Raw genomic sequence first — 16,000 nt, 5'->3', positions numbered from 1 at the left:
ATTCTATGTGAAAGTCATCAATTCCCTTCACCTTTGCTCATTTTAGCCTTCTTTTTCGCTCTACAATATTGTTACTTTTGAAAGTAACACAATGCTCAGATTGCATCCTTGTATTCCTTCCCTTTTCCTTCCCATCTTGCAATTTGATTAAGACTATTTTGTGGCGTTTCCATTTCCCGTCTCTTTGCAGAGGGCAGGACAAATCTCGGATATGCATAATGTATCGGCTTGTGGCGGGCTTTTTCCAATTACCTGCACCGAACACCAATTAGTATGTAAGGGAAAGAGGATGATGAGGGGTGAAAGTTTAAGGGGGTGATAATGATGAAGCCGATGCCGATGGGGTTTGGCCCCGCCCTGCGTGCCACGGTGTCGAGACGACCCTCGCGCGCGCCCCTGCTTGCGGTGTTCCGACAGCTCCTCTCAGACATCCGTAGATCATTAATCTAATTGGCCGGTTGCCACGGGGTGTGAGACAGTTATGGACCGTTTTAACGGTAAATGGTATTGAGGACCACGCTGTCTATGCTAACAACGTGCCCGTGATACCGAAGCGCAAATAACAGAGGCAAGGGATCTTCTATTGATTTCAAGACATGTGTTTTGCATGATTGTCTGCTGTTGGTTGAATCTGCTTTAGGCATGGCCCCGAATCCACCCGTCCCCCCCCCCCCCCTCCTCCATTTCTGTGTCTCGCTGAACCTGAATGGCTCCTTTTTATTCATGACCGTGCCTATTGCATGAATATTAATTTGAACGGCTCGGATAAGTGGAAGCAATATGGTGGGAAACCTTGCCTGCCCTTTCAAACTAGCAGTCATTAAAATGAAGAAGAGGTCATTTGGGTTCACGCAGGCTCATTTCTTAATGATGTTTATAATGCCAAGCTCACACACTAATAGAACTCATGCGTGGTTTCGAGGGGCTCCTAACCTTCAGTGTTTCTCACTCCTGTCTCCTGTCGCTATGAAGTTGTGGCTATGTATGAGAACGTTCTTAAGTGTCCTACGCCTGGCTGCACTGGACGCGGCCATGTCAATAGCAACAGAAACTCCCACAGAAGGTAAGTGACAGCCTGCCCATAAGAAACAGGCTCGCTCCATGTCTCTTTTTTTCTGTGGGATCTTATTTCAGTTCAGATGGACGTGAGATCTTGTTTTTACTTTGTCATCATTTCATTTTGTGTGTTGATTAAACTTGGCTTGACGGGGTTCGTTACCGCCATCTGGGATGTTGTGTTGTTTTCGTTGTCCGCTGGTTTCTTTCTTGAAATGTTTCTTTTTGTCTCGAACATTTTCTCTAGTTTGGCATACATCCACCGGGACTGTTCTACAATGTGTCCTTGTGTTCCCAATAAAATATAGCGAGGACTCCACGTATTGATTAAAACGATACAACGATATATCATTATCTTTAGAAGTCCATATTTTTGACTTGTTTCTTATGCGGATTTGAACATGATTTGCTTGGGGTAAGCAGGGTCAGTGTCATCGATTGTAATCGAGGTGACAGGCTCAGGCAGGTCGGACGCGGACGTCCCACGCAAAATGCACAACACCTGGCAGGAAAACTCGAAATGTTCGACAGCACTCTCAAACACAGGATTAGGACGGCTCGAGTCTTTCCCCAAGGTGGATTAAAATCAGATACCTGCAGCATAAAAACCGTTAACAGTGAGATATCAGATATTGGTCACATTTAAATGGGGGGGGGGGGGGAATAATAATAATCCAAATTAGGGCCTGAGAATTGCAGTGTACATCTCGCCTTAGATTCGTCACAATACAAGGGACAACTGAGCAGGACACAAGGGTAGGTAAGAAGCTGAGTGGCTAAACATACAGTATATGAGTCACACCAGATGGTTGGCGGGACTTGCTGTAAATGGTAACCGGGAAGACGAATATTGAGAGAAAGAGCACACCGAAAACGTCGAGCTGGCACTCAGCTGAAAATCAGAAACACTCAAAAGAAATAGCACCGAATCTTAGCCAGAACGGGCAACGTTTTGAAATTCAACATGTCCATCTCGGCAGATGCGGTTGTCATTCGTTGTGCGTATGTAGAAGAGTATTTCATTGTCTTCTCTTGGATCCAGAAATTCTTTTTGAATTTGTAGCTGACTAATACCATAAAAGTCTTCCCTCGCAGAGGGCTTCAAGTTGTTCCGCTAGTTTACGATCCCATATTTCAAATGGGACTGATTACGATGCATCGGCTCACGCATACTAAAGTATCAATCATTCCACAGCCCCTGGTAGAAACAAAACCTCCCAACTTGCATCTATCAGGTGCAAACAAAAATAGCCGCGCTGTCAGATGGGGTGAGGTTACAGTGAAAAAGGAGTCACCCGCGGCAGATGCTCAGGGAGCTCAGCTCAGGCATAACAGCAGCTATTAGCACCTTTCTGCCACTCAGCCGGGGTGACAGCAAAGGTGCAGACCCGGGAGGACCACCGTGCCCCCACGCTGTGCTCGGTGACACGGCTCGGGCGCCAAATAGGCACGTGCGTCCACACGAGTCCGAAACTTTTGCTATTCAAGGAACGATACACATTCTGCTCACAGGCACACGTTTGTGGGCATCCAGTGACAGGCGCTCACGAGTGCAGCTCCATTCGGGCGAAGGGCATTTTGCCAGGCATTACATTGGACAGGAAAATGGAGGTTTCACTCTTGCACTCTTGTCACCGTTGTCATTTTAGGTTCCGTATTTAAGATTGTCGGTGCCGACTCGTTTCGGAGCATATCATCTGGACAAATCCGCTCTTGACAAACCTCAGACCTAATGATAATCTTGCAGGGTAATCTTATTAAAAAACATAAGAGAGTCTGGTGTTTGCTCGGGACAAAACAGCCCGATTGTCCTGAAGTGTGTAACGGGCCTTCATTGAAGGGCTCGACAAGGGCTCTTACTTCCACACACCAAAAAGTTGCAAGTGTGTCACGATTAAACGGCCCTGATCGTCAACATTTAAAATGCGGGCATAGAAACTGTTGCTTGTGAAAAGTGCTTCATTTGCAGCAGTGCCCGCAACATAGTCAGGCCAGTCACCAGGGAGCAAATGTGTGGTTAAAGCTTCATTAAGGGCTGGCACCGGGCTCCGCGGCCAACTTCAAAGTGAAAGCTTCAAATGGGATTGCTGTCCAATGTAGTTCTATATGGAGCTTTGATATATGGAAATTGGCCCCCCTCAGGGCGGTTAGAGCGTCCGCCTCACAGTTGTGAGGACCGGGGTTCGATCCCCGGCCCCGCCTGTGTGGAGTTTGCACGTCGTCCCCGTGCCTGCGCGGGTTTTCTTCCTCCCACATCCCAAAAACATGCGTGCTAGGTTCGTTGAAACACTCTAAATTGCCCGTAGGTGTGGACGTGGGTGCGAATGGTTGTTTGTTCGTACGTGCCCTGCGATTGGCTGGCAACCGGTTGAGGGTGTACCCAGCCTCTTGCCCGATGATAGCTGGGATGGGCTCCGGCACCTGACCGCAGTAAAAAAAAATGCAGTTTTTGACTGACCAATCAATTGACAATTCACTGTATGATTTTCACTGGGGATTTTCAAATGAAAAGTCGATTCTTGCAGCCGATGTTATCGCCTTGAACTATATTTGCTGACATTAAGTTGCAATTCAGGATTGCACTTTATAATACCACATTTATTCAGTTCGCCCTTGGTAAAGTAAAATTTGGGGGATACATTAATTTAGATTATTATCTGTCATTTATTCTTATTTAAAGCTTCATTTTGCACTGAAAACATACATATTGTTTGTTGAAAAGTAGTGCAATTCAAAATAAAGATTTGTTCTTAAAACGAAGAAGAATTATGACTAATAATCATGTTACAATATTGATCAAAATAAGCACGATTCTGATTTTGTCCAGCCCTCGTATAGTGCTTTTCTAGGTTTTATATCAAGGCAGCGCGGTGGCCAAGTGGTTGCTATTGATCCCTCACAGTTCTGAATCACTGCCTTTCTGTGTAGAGTTGCATGTTCTCCCCATGATCGTGTGAGTTTTCTCCCACATTCCGAAAACATGCATGCCGGGTTAGTCGAAGAATCCAAATTGTCCATAGGTGTGAACGTGAGTCTGATTGTTTGTTTATATGCCCTGAGATCGAGTGGCGACCAATACGGGGCGTACTCAGCCTCTCGGGTAGGCTCCGGCTCACCCGCGACCCTAATGAGGACAAGCGGTATGGAAAATGGATAGATGGAGGAATATTTCAGGGAAATGAGTTTGCATTTATCCCTGCTGCAAAAGCTACGTGTGCAAATATTGTAAGCTTTTAACCAGAAACATAGAGGCTACTGTAATGAAATGAAATGAAGCAGCACGGTGACCGCCTGGTCAGCACATCTGCCTCACAGTTCAAATCCCGACCCCGCCTGTGTGGAGTTTGCACGTTGTCCCCGTGCCCGCGTAGGTTTTCTCCGGGCACTCCGCTTTCCTCCCGCATCCTAAACCCATGCGTGGCGTGGTAGGTTGATTGAAGACTCTAAAATTGCCCTCAGGCGTGAATGTGCGCACGAATGGTGGCTTGTGTTTATATGTGCCCTGTGATTGAAGATAGCTGGGATAGGCTCCGGCACGCCCGCGACCCGAGTGAGGATATAAAGCGGTAGAGAAAATGGACGGATGGATACATCTGATTATTTCAGAGACTCTGAAGGAGACTTGAGAATGATTTTGTCAGATCAGCACATTAACGATCATCATGTTTTCTAACATTGAGCTCAGAATTTCACCTTCCGAAATTGTGTTTCGGATTTCGTACTGCGCCGATGGTGACGTTGTTTTTGTATTTCAGTCTGTCTGGATGCCCCATCGCCGCAGCCGAGAAGCTGGCCAAGGCCCAGGAAAAACACCAGAGCTGCGACGGCTCCAAGCCCAACCCGGCTTCTGATCGAGTCTTAAGGTAGGTTTTCACCTTCTCCTCATCAGGTGGGCTTCAAACAACAGTAAGCTGTCTCCACGTTTTGCAACTTCACAGTGGAAGATAAAAAGATCCAACTACCGCTTGTTCTGCCAATTGATCAATTCCCATGAAATGTTGGATACATAATTTCTGTCACACTGAAATGTTGAGTTCCTTTCCAGCGTGCATTTCTTAAAGCTGTTCAGATTTGAAGTTCTATCCTTCAGCCACTACTTCCAAAAGACTGTGTGTTCATTTGTCTCCTTGCTATTGAAGACCAATCTCTTTATTCCCTTAATGCAATCGCTCACATTTATCCTAGTTGTTGTTGTTTTGTTTTTGTATTAGAGACTTTTAAAGTCATACAGATACTCTGATGTTACAAGTAATTGCAATTTTCATATTTAGATAGGACTGAACGTATCACACTTGATCTCTTCCTTGTTATGGTACTGTACTGTTTATGTACCAGATTGAATGATGAAACCATTCACAACAATCGCAAGAAAGTGTCATAAAAAGAATGAAGGACACTCTATTTTTTTACTGGCAGTGGAGAATGAGAAGCTTCCACATGCAATTGCAAAGGGAGGGGAGGGAATATCCTGTCTCAAACAGCCTCATCCTCCATATTTCAATCCTGGAGTCTTGCCAACAGTCTGCGCGTTCCTTTGAGTCGGCCCACCTTAAGCCAAATTTCCTCCCCCCTCCCTTGGGCACTTCTCGGTGGCTCGGTCCAACTTCCACCCCCTCGTCATTTATTTTCCAGGCCTATGTGCTTTGTCAAACAACTGGACTATCCTCAGTGTGGTGACAAGAACAATGTTTCCACCAGCACGCCCCGATCCAACCTGGCCAAGGAGCTGGAGAAGTACTCCAAGACCAGCTTTGACTACAGCGCCTTTGAGGCCACCAACAACCACCAAGTGTACGGGAAACGGGCCATTGCACCCAAGGTTCACGGGCACAGGGATACCTCCCCTAAAGGATATGACGGTAATCATTTATGGCAGATTTCATTGACTTGTCATGTTGTAGCCATTTCAAATAACCAAATAATGCAGCTTAGCTGTAACGTTCCTGAAGTAGACATCCAATTGTAGATTTGACTGAACAGCATACAGCCTCGTTTGCATCGGGGATCACGTTACAGTACAGTTCAGTCAGCATATTTTCAACATTTTGTAGTATTCAGATATAGATATAGATATCTATCTTTTAAGATTCCCACTATTCAGCATGCTTGTTGTAGGTTGGAGCTAGACACTCTGCATCATGTTGCTTGGTCAACAGACAATGCTCACAAATAAATAAGAGCGAATGAGAACAGAACAAAAATGGAGTGCATGTGATCGATGCAGCGCTATGACCGCGTCAATATGGCTTCAATAGGTTTTCACCACAGATCAAGAAGGGAAGCATGTTGCTTTGTTCTTGTTTTTAGCATTAGCATTAGGAGTCCACAGATGACAGAAATGTCATCTTCTTGATTTGTTTTGACAGGTTGCCAACGTTTTTCTGATACATTCATGACTTCATTACAGTCTACTGTATGTGGCCCGCTTTATAGACAATTTCAGAATGCGGCTCGGATTTGCGTCGCGTTTATCTTCTTAGAATTCATTGCTGTGTTACATGCTATACTCTTATCTCTGCTACGCTACTGTCAGCTAAAAACAAAACAAAAAAGATGAAAGCCTGATTATGAGCTACGCTGTATCTCCGAACCGTTCCGTGGTGAATCGAACCGAAACTGGACGGACGTATACTGTATATAATGCTAAAATATTCAAGTGACTGTTGAGAAGTCTTCTATGCAAAACAAAATCAGAAACATTTTGGAAATTCACCAGAGAACAGAATTATTTGTATCAAAGCCAGAAGAAAGCCGAGAGAGAGGCCCATAATGTGATCCAACCGAGGCTACGTTACTATCGTCTCGTCTTTCTTCAGATATCACATTTGTCTGCTCGGTGAGGGTGACAACCTGGCAAACCGCCTCGTTCTAATTTTGCACCGTGAACAACCAATATCAGTTTCCTGGATCCTGCTTCTTTTGCATAAACCTCTTTTAATTGGAATGGCATAAAAGTGGTTGAAACCCATGACTCTTTATATTATAGAAAATATGAATTGGTCAAAGTGTGTCCACATGTTTTTGAAAAGACTCCTTTGTGTTGTTTTAATTATTTTGAAAAGCTAAGCAAAGCAAATGTATTTATATAGCGCATTTCATACACAAGGTTACTCAATGTGCTTTACATGATTCAAAGCATTTAAATCAAAGGGGGAAAAAACAGCTTATAAACACTTAAAACAAAGAAAAAAACAATTAAAATAGTGTACATTGCAAGAAATATCATTTCAAAGTGGCAATGCTCTAAAACGCACGGGGAAAACCTGCAACCGTGCACACTTGGGGCTGACGTGACTTCTGTTGGCAACTTCTTCCATTTGTGTGCAGCATAATAGCTAAATGCTGCTTCACCATGTTTGCTTTGGACTCTGTGCGCCACTATTTGACCTGAGTTTGTCGATCTCGGAGCCCTACTGGCTTTATATTCCGTGAGCATTTCTTTCATGGATTCAGGACCTAAAGTGTTTAGTGATTTATAGACCAGTAGCAGAACTTTAAAATCTATTCTAAAGCTGACTGGAAGCCAGTGTAAAGACTTGGAGTAATTGGAGTAATATGCTCCGACCTCTTTGTTCTGGTCAGAACTCGAGCCGCAGCTGTTTAAGGCTCTTTTTAGGGAGTCCAGTCAGAAGACCATTACAATAGTCAAGTCTATTTGAGATAAAAGCATGGATGAGCTTCTCCCGGTCTGCTTGACACATGCAAGCCTTCACTCTGGATATGTTCTTCAGATGGTAAAAGGCAATTTTGGTCATTGATTTGATATGACTGTTGAAAGTCAGGTCGGAATCTATCAGAACACCAAGGTTTCGGACTTGGTCTTTGGTTTTTAAAGACTCCATGTGACTCCATGTGTTTACAAACAGCAATCCTCTTTATTGCCAAAAACCATTATCTCGGTTTTGTTGTGGTTTAATTGAAGAAGATTTTGGCTCATCCAGGTATTTATCTGTTTTAGACAGTGACACAACACCTAAAACAAAAACAAAAAACATTTGAAAACATTTCCTGTCACGAGAAGCAAACATGTTTTGCAGTTTAATTTAATATTGTATGTGTGCATTAGTGATGCAGGTTCTTGTATGCATTAAGATACCATGCATCAGAAAATACACGATTACCTAAAATATAGGACGTCATTAGGTTTGATCGCTTGGGGGGTGCTGATCACACCGTTGCCAAAATGAAGATAAGGGGTGTTTATGTAAGTTTTTCATCCCAAAATGGAATCGTCGATTTTCCATCCGTGAAAAAGGGTGAACGGTACACTTCATCGCATATCGTGTGGCCGGTAGGTTGTTTTTTTTCTGGGGTGGGGCTTAAGGTTGGTTTTAGGTTGGGCTAAGACACTAAACCCCGAAAGCAAGCCTAGCGACGCCACTGGACGAAACAAACTTTTAAACAGTTGACTATTCAAAGCTGGGCTAGTTTCCCAGGAATTCAAATTCTTCAGCATACCGATGCATTTTGGATAATGAAATAGTTGTACGAGTTTGTTGTGGAATAATTTGAAATCATTTGACTGCCCCAGCATTAGGAACATTGTCAACACCTTTAAGACGAATAGTTTATTTATTCATTTCTATATTTACTTTGTCGTCGAATGAAAAAAAAAGTCCTACAGGCGGAAACCAAAATATTTTCGAAAGTTTTCCCAGAATAATGGAAGCGTTAACTAACTTCCTATACTCTTGGATTTTAACTTCCTGGATGTATAATAGTCAGGTGTCCTACCTGATGTATTTGAAAACATTGGTGCATAAGTTGGATTTTTGATTGGTCATTTCTGCAATGTCTCCTGCAGCCAAGCGCTACTGCAAGAACTCCAGCTCAGCCAGCAGCACCAGCAGCACCTACGCTCCCAGCAGCAGCAGCAGCAGCCTGAGCTGCGGAGGTGGAGGAGGGGGTGTCGGAGGAGGAGGCGGAGGCAGCAGCGCCAGCAGCACCTGCAGCAAGAGCAGCTTCGACTACAGCCACGACATGGAGGCCGCGCACATGGCCGCCACGGCCATCCTCAACCTGTCCACACGCTGTCGGGAGATGCCCCATGGAATGGGGGGGAAGTCCCAGGATCTGTGCTCGCAGGTAGGAGACGAGAAGATGTGACAGCCAGAGGGCACAAAAAGTACCGCTGCTAAAATAATGAGCATCTCATCTTAATTGAGTCACAAATGTGTGAAATATGGCCCTGTTTTATGTAACACAAACATTATTCTGTTGTATGAATGACTAGAGGTGGATACGCAGGTTTGTCATACCTTCTGCCATCTCATGGAATATCATTCAATATTCAGAATTCTATTCAGTTCATATTTCTGTCGGTTCCTACATTGATGAACAAAGATATACTACTCATAATAACTTCCCACATGCTCTCTCTCTCGGCACCCCGGATGAGAATCGCTGACCTCGGGACAGAGAGCACAATTCATTCCAGAATGCTGGTTGACTTCTGTTCATATTTTGAAACAATTTTACTACTACTAGTCAGGTGTCTCGTGTGACATTAGGCACTTTGGGTTTTTGCACGATGCACATAGTAATTAGGCAAAAGAGCCATTCACTTTGATTCAATATAAAATGCATCCAACTGTATTTTAACTCTTCCCTCGATGCCCCCGTGCGGAGTTGCCCATCAAAATCCGAATCCGAATCCGAATCCTCTTTATTTGCCAAGTACGTCCAAAAAACACACAAGGAATTTGGAGCCGCTCGAGTACGACAACAGACGGTCAATTGACAGAGAACGCTTTGGAGACAGAAAGAGGAAAAACAGTCACTGAGCAATAAAGGGTTCATGCCGGTACATTATTTATTTTTTGGGACAATTGTGCAAAAGATGCAGAGTCCTTTAGCACTTAGAGCAGTTGGAACGACTAATATAGCAATAGTCCGGCGCAATGACCGCCGAGGCTTCAAGGAGCGGATGCGGTTTAAAGTGACGAGTCGCGCGATAATATGGGACAATGTCGATTGTGCAAATGTTGCAGAAACTCCTCAGTCGGTGTGCAAATGGAGCAGATGCTACTCTGGCACGAGTGGCCAGTATCGGTCAACAACAGATATGCAAATAGTGCAGCGTGGCGAGACGACTACGGTCAGTGCACAGAAATGTGACAATGTGACTCGAGTCCAAAAGAAATTGGCAGCATGTTGCAATGGAATTGTAGGTTAGCTGTTCCAGAAGTTGATGGCAAGAGGGAAGAAGCTGCTAGTTCTAGTTTGCCCCTTGCTAGGTCCTCAAAGTTGGAAATTTCCCCCGATACGATCCTGCAGCCTCATGTGGCTCCATCTTCCGTAGCAGTCACAGACATGTCCAGCCATAGATTATCTCTCGGCTTCTTCCATTAGACAAGTGCCGGCTGAGCAACCTGACAAAGATACGGAGACTTCCCTCGTATGCGCTAAATAGACAGACTCACCAAGCTCCACGGCTGCGTCTTACACTCGGGAGTCAGCGGGGCAGTTTTTTTTCCCCTCCTGAGGATCAGATAGGAGCGGGACCAAGCGTCGTTCGACACGGCGTGAGCCCAGCGTGTCATTTCTGAGAAGATAAGGTGACGCTGTTTCGTATTATCTACACCGAGATGCTGAGCGGGAAAATGGTGGCAGGAGAAAGGGCGAGACGGGGAGAGCGAGAAAGAGAGCTAATGCTTGCTTAATGCTAATGTTGACAGCGCAGACGGTGATCGAATTGATAATGAAGAAAGGGAGCAATGGAGGTTTTTCTGTGGCCGGTTTCGAAATGTCACAGTGCAGCAGGGAAGGTGATATACAGTAGAACAGTATCGGTGCAGTGGAAATAGGAGGGAAGTGTAAGAGAAGCCAAAAGCCGCACACTTCCAAAGGAATAACGTTGGCGGGAACAAATGCCCGAAGCAGTCAGGACTTCCTGTGGTCCTAAATCATTTCATTGTCTGTCCTACGTTCGGGTGAGACAGGCAGGCAGGCAGGCAGGCAGGATGGCAGGATGCTCCCGGGGCAGGATGGGAAGACAGGAGACTTCACAGGGCTTTTTTTTTTTTTCTCCTCTACTCCTCATCCTCTTTCATCTCAGCACCTCAGGTCGTGCCAAACACTTCTCCTCTCTTGACTATCAGTGCACTTTCACACTCACACACTAATCTAGCCTCCTTCTTGTTTTAAATCATTATTGTTTACAGCTCAGCCCTCCCGTTCAATTGACTTATACCTTGAATGAATCGCCTTCATTCAAATGGATGTACAGTATTTCCATTTCCTGAGAGAATTTATTTTACTGGTGTACGTCTAGGGAAACGTTGATTTTCTTGGGTTTTTTTTCTTTTTGCAAATTGCAACTGGCTTTTGCACGAAATTGATGATGCTGCAGACAGGCCAGCTCCGACTGCACGCTTCTCTCACATCATTGTGAGCAGGAATAGGCTCAAGAGTTTAGATTATGACAAAAATACATCGCAACTTTGAAAATGCAGTGTGCAAGCACGACTCACGCAACTGAGTTTGTAGGCGCTCGTTGTTTTTGCAGTACTTTTAAAACTGCTGAGAAATATTTGTGACAGTTGGCCAACATGCACAAAGTTTGAAGCCCACAGCTTTGGAGACGGTTTATTCCCAAACAGATGAAATGACATCCTTGGTCAGTCCTCTGCAGTCAGAAACAAGCAGCTCTAAAATGTTGAACGCTCGGAGGTCGAACTACACAACGGTTCAATGAGGGAGAAGAGGCACATCCTCTCGTGTTATCATTATTACACGATGAAGGGTTGAGTCATGCCATTGGATCGCTCGTACGCGATGCATTCACTGACAAGGAAGTAGAAAACCCACTCCATACTAATTCATCGCATTTGTTCCGTCGGAGGTTTCTAATGTTGTGGCTCACAAACTCTGTTCGAAACATTCTTGTTTGACAAGGTTGAGGTCGAGTTTCTCAAGTTCTTCTGCACCAAACTCATCCAACCATGCCTCATTGGACTTTGCTTTGTTCTCTGAAGACGGTCATGTTAGAATATTAAAATGTCCCCAAACAATTGGAAGCACACAATTGTCTGAGTAAGGTGAAGAGTTAAGATTCAGAGGAGAAAAAAGGAGTTGGAAAATACTTGATTTCATTCACTTACGATGTCCCCCCCCCCCCAAGATGGGCATCAGCTCATCGTCTAATAACATAGCCAATTCTTGCTCAAATGATCTCAAATTTGACTCGATGTGTAAAAATGAAGTCGGCCTAATGTTAAACTTGAGTTGAATATAGCTCATTTTTGATTTGTTCTTTTTTCAGTGTGCAGAATGGCATTCGCTACGAATGAAAAGGCAAGTTGTTTGTTAGAATGTCAAACAAGAGTGCGTCGAAGGCATTTTGGAGGAAAGTCAATCCAAGTAAACCAACTGCGAAGCACATTTGGATATGGCACAAAAAAAGGAAACAAAAAGGAAGCTTGTCTGTGCAAGGCGAAGGGATCTGAATGACCACTACTTGCACTCTGTTCGAGTATATTCAGACATTTTCTTGCTAGTCAATGTCATTCTTCCCCCTGGAAAAAAGAACGAGTCAAACTTTTTTCATGTTATTCGACTGCAACATGATGTCATGTTTTTGGAACACCTTCAAATCTTCTCACCCAATGTAATAAAGCGTCACAGAGGTTTCGCCTTGCAGCACCAAGAGAACCCACCCCTTGGCACCATGTCAGATAGAGTCAGAATTAAGGGACAAAGAGGAGAGTCACACAGATTAGGTAGGAAACAACTTCTTCGAACATCAGGTACGACTGCAAAATGGAACGAGAGGCGAAGACAATGCTCGCGCAGTTCGGAGCTATTAGAAACCGTCCACTGCAAACTACAATTTCAGTTCTAAACATGAATGGCAATCAGAACTGAGCATTTCTATATTTGGAAAGACACGGATGCATCTTGTATTGTCACTTTTTAAATTGTACAGCTTTACCTAATGATGTCTTTTTTCTTTGTGCAAAAAAATCATTTCTATATGACTGCATCGAGAGAGAAGAACAAGCAAGCAGTAAAGAAAATATAGAATAGTGAGCAGTGGCCCACTTTGTGTCTCTATTTTTGGGTTTGCAGCGGTCTAGTTCCAGGCATTGCTCCTCGTCACAGCTCTCCAAGCCAACCCCTCAGCCCCTCAGCCCCATCCCATGACGTCCGCTCACATTAGAGTCACGCGGTCGTGCAAGCACACCCGCTCGTGACTGTGCAGGACATCGGACACGCTCTACAGCAGGCTGGGAGGAAAGAGCGAGACCCAGAAAAAAAAAAGAGGTGCTCGCTCGTCCTTGAGCATCGATGACCTCGTCCGCGCTTGGCTCATTGCAAAGGGCATCCGTTGGGATTGTTACCGTAGTAGTGTTGGAGATAACTGAATTCAATTCAAAAAGGCTGTTATTTCGCCATTGTCAGCCTTCCCCTGTATTTCTCTTGAAATGTGGTTGAAATGAGTGCCGTATGTTTGACTGCTATTTAATCCTAAACTCTGTCTCTTTTCTCTCTTTCTATTTTCCATCCTGATGTATCATTTTTCCCTTCAACCATGACCATTGATTGGACGGAAAACCCAAACACACGCAAATGACTCACAAAAACCCCCAGAGTCCCGGCCTGGATGTTGACGAAAACGGGACACTGGACCTGAGCATGAGCAAGCGTCTGTGCGGTGGCGGAGGGGACTCTGTGCTCACCCCGCTAGAGCCCATGTCCCCCCAGAGGCAAGCGGCCCTTCTGGGTTCCCGCTGCTACGGCATGGGGGACGCTGCCGACTGTTGGGACCTCCCTGTAGACTACACCAAGATCAAACACATAGATGAGGACGACAAAGAGGTAAAAGAAGTAATACCGTGTATATATATATGTATATATGTATGTGTGTGTGTGTGTGTGTCTATGCATTCACAGCGCTTCACTTTTTTCACTTTTTTTCCCCCCCATTTTCTTATGTTCCAGCCTCATTCCAAAATGCAATAAATTCATTGGCTTCCCTCAAAATTCGACACACAACAGCCCATAATGACGTTTATTTTCTTGATTTATTGATGCAAAATTATTCCAAATAAAAAGCTCCAAAATCCCATGTACGTAAGTATATACAGCCTTTGCCACGAAGCTCAAAATGGAGCTCAGGCGCATCATGTTTCCACCGAGCACCCTTGAGAGGTTCCTACGGCTTCACTGGAGTCCACCTGTGGTAAATTCACTTGATTGGAAAATGATTTGGAAAGGCACACCCCTTTCTATATAAGGTCCAACTGGTGACAGTGCACCTCAGAAAACAAACCAAGGATGAAGTCAAACAAATCGTCTGTAGACCTCTGAGAAATTTGGGGAAGGGTACAAAAAACTTTCTGCTGGGCCTCAAAGATTTCCTACTAAAACATGCCGTACGCTCAAAACCAGAAAACGTCGTACGCACAAAAATATCCAGGGGCCTCGTATACAAAAACGTGGCGTCCGTTCTTTTTCACGGCAAAGTTCAGATGTGAGACAGCGTGACCTGACCGTGGAAATGCCAACTGCGCGGCTGGCGTACGCACGTCTCTGCAGCTTCGGGTGCTTTGGCGACACTTCGAGGTGATGCTGGGAAACTGTTCTCAGAAATCTGCACACCACCAGAGACACGAATAATTAGCACCGATGAACAATTCCTGCATTTGATTTCAACAATGCCATTGAGGCATTCGTTAACCCGTGTATTGAATCAACCACTGATATTAAATGATTTACGCCGCCTGTTGCTTCGTGACTCCAGCACATGCGCTGAAAAAAAGAGTCCTTTGAATTGACTTCATTTGAATCATGTGCATCGGTTGCGCATGATTCAAATGTGTTTAAATTGACATCATTTACCCCTCTTGATTTGTTTTTGTCAGTGTGCGTGTCCTCTCTCCTGTGTATCAAAATAATAAATGGAGTCATCAAAAAGGAGTCCAAGTTTTTGATATGCTGATGTGCTTCTATTTGAATTCAAAAGATTGATTACAAATACCACACATAGAACATTTACGCATGAACCTTTATCTCACAGGACTGAGTGTAGGTTACTGTATGAACACATTTGTTAGGAGTTGTAAAAAAGACATGATATTAACCTTGTGGGGTGATCATGGTGAGCCACGTGTCCTCCCGCGATCGCAGCCATTCTCTCCTCGAACGGGGGAGAGAAGGGCTTTGGCGGTGGGCAGCTGTCCTTAATGTCTGACCACTTCTTTGTCAGTTCAGCGTGTGCGCACTAGTCTGTCTCCGCAGCATCGACAGTCGCACACGCGACTTGGAACTGGAACTGCTGGTACCACTATTTCAATCACATGTCAAAAATATATAGGGAACGCTTTGTCTTTTCCGTATGCATGAAACTGAACATATTCACAAGTCCTAATGGATGAATGAATCAACTGCGTGACAAAACAAAGTCCATCAAATCACGTTTGGATGACTTTGGTCTGGAAGAACCTGACTTCCTGACCTCAAGCACACATCAGACCTCACAAAAAAAACAAAGACAAACAAGTCTTGGGTGATGGGTGATGGGGGGGCGGTGGCGCATTACCCTAAGAGTGTTAACTTGAACATCCTGAACGTGTCCCGATAATATGTCAGTCATGTTGTGTATTTCCATGTGTTCTTCCCTCTTGTGCGGATGCATTTCTTCCAAACGAGTCGCAATGAACACCATGAGGCTGAAGTAGCTGGAAAGGAGAGTCATGAGCGAGTCAATTGTAGCATTTTGCTGGTATGGAGGTGCTTTTAGACTGCACAGACTAATCATGCAGATTCTTCACTTCAAACTGTCTGCTCCATGTCTGAGCTTAAACCTTCCATAATCAGATTCCACACGGTGTCTCCATTTGCATTGCTGTTTGATTGTCTTCCGGGTCTCTCGCCTCCTGTGTTGACTTACTGTTTTATTTGGAACCGCTCAAAAAGTAACACTGAAACATTTCGGAGGCAG

The 16,000-nt window shown here is 44.6% G+C and overlaps 1 protein-coding gene across 5 annotated transcripts in view; it reads left to right on the top strand.

Moving 5' to 3' along the window:
- Positions 1-16,000, top strand: part of myt1lb (myelin transcription factor 1-like, b) — a 120,467-nt gene that overhangs the window by 92,468 nt on the left and 11,999 nt on the right. For 4 of the 5 annotated variants that reach the window (XM_061794994.1, XM_061794997.1, XM_061794995.1 and 1 more), the window contains 5 exons: positions 973-1,063; positions 4,812-4,919; positions 5,689-5,915; positions 8,861-9,141; positions 13,648-13,875. In XM_061794994.1, the coding sequence (XP_061650978.1) occupies positions 973-1,063; positions 4,812-4,919; positions 5,689-5,915; positions 8,861-9,141; positions 13,648-13,875 (935 nt within the window). The remainder of the gene's footprint in view (positions 1-972; positions 1,064-4,811; positions 4,920-5,688; positions 5,916-8,860; positions 9,142-13,647; positions 13,876-16,000) is intronic. The other variant, XM_061794996.1, reaches the window with a different exon arrangement.

The sequence above is a fragment of the Phyllopteryx taeniolatus genome, chromosome 13 (genome assembly GCF_024500385.1).
Source record: "Phyllopteryx taeniolatus isolate TA_2022b chromosome 13, UOR_Ptae_1.2, whole genome shotgun sequence".
NCBI classification, from domain to species: Eukaryota; Metazoa; Chordata; class Actinopteri; order Syngnathiformes; family Syngnathidae; genus Phyllopteryx; species Phyllopteryx taeniolatus.
This window is presented reverse-complemented; position numbering and strand designations above follow the sequence as displayed.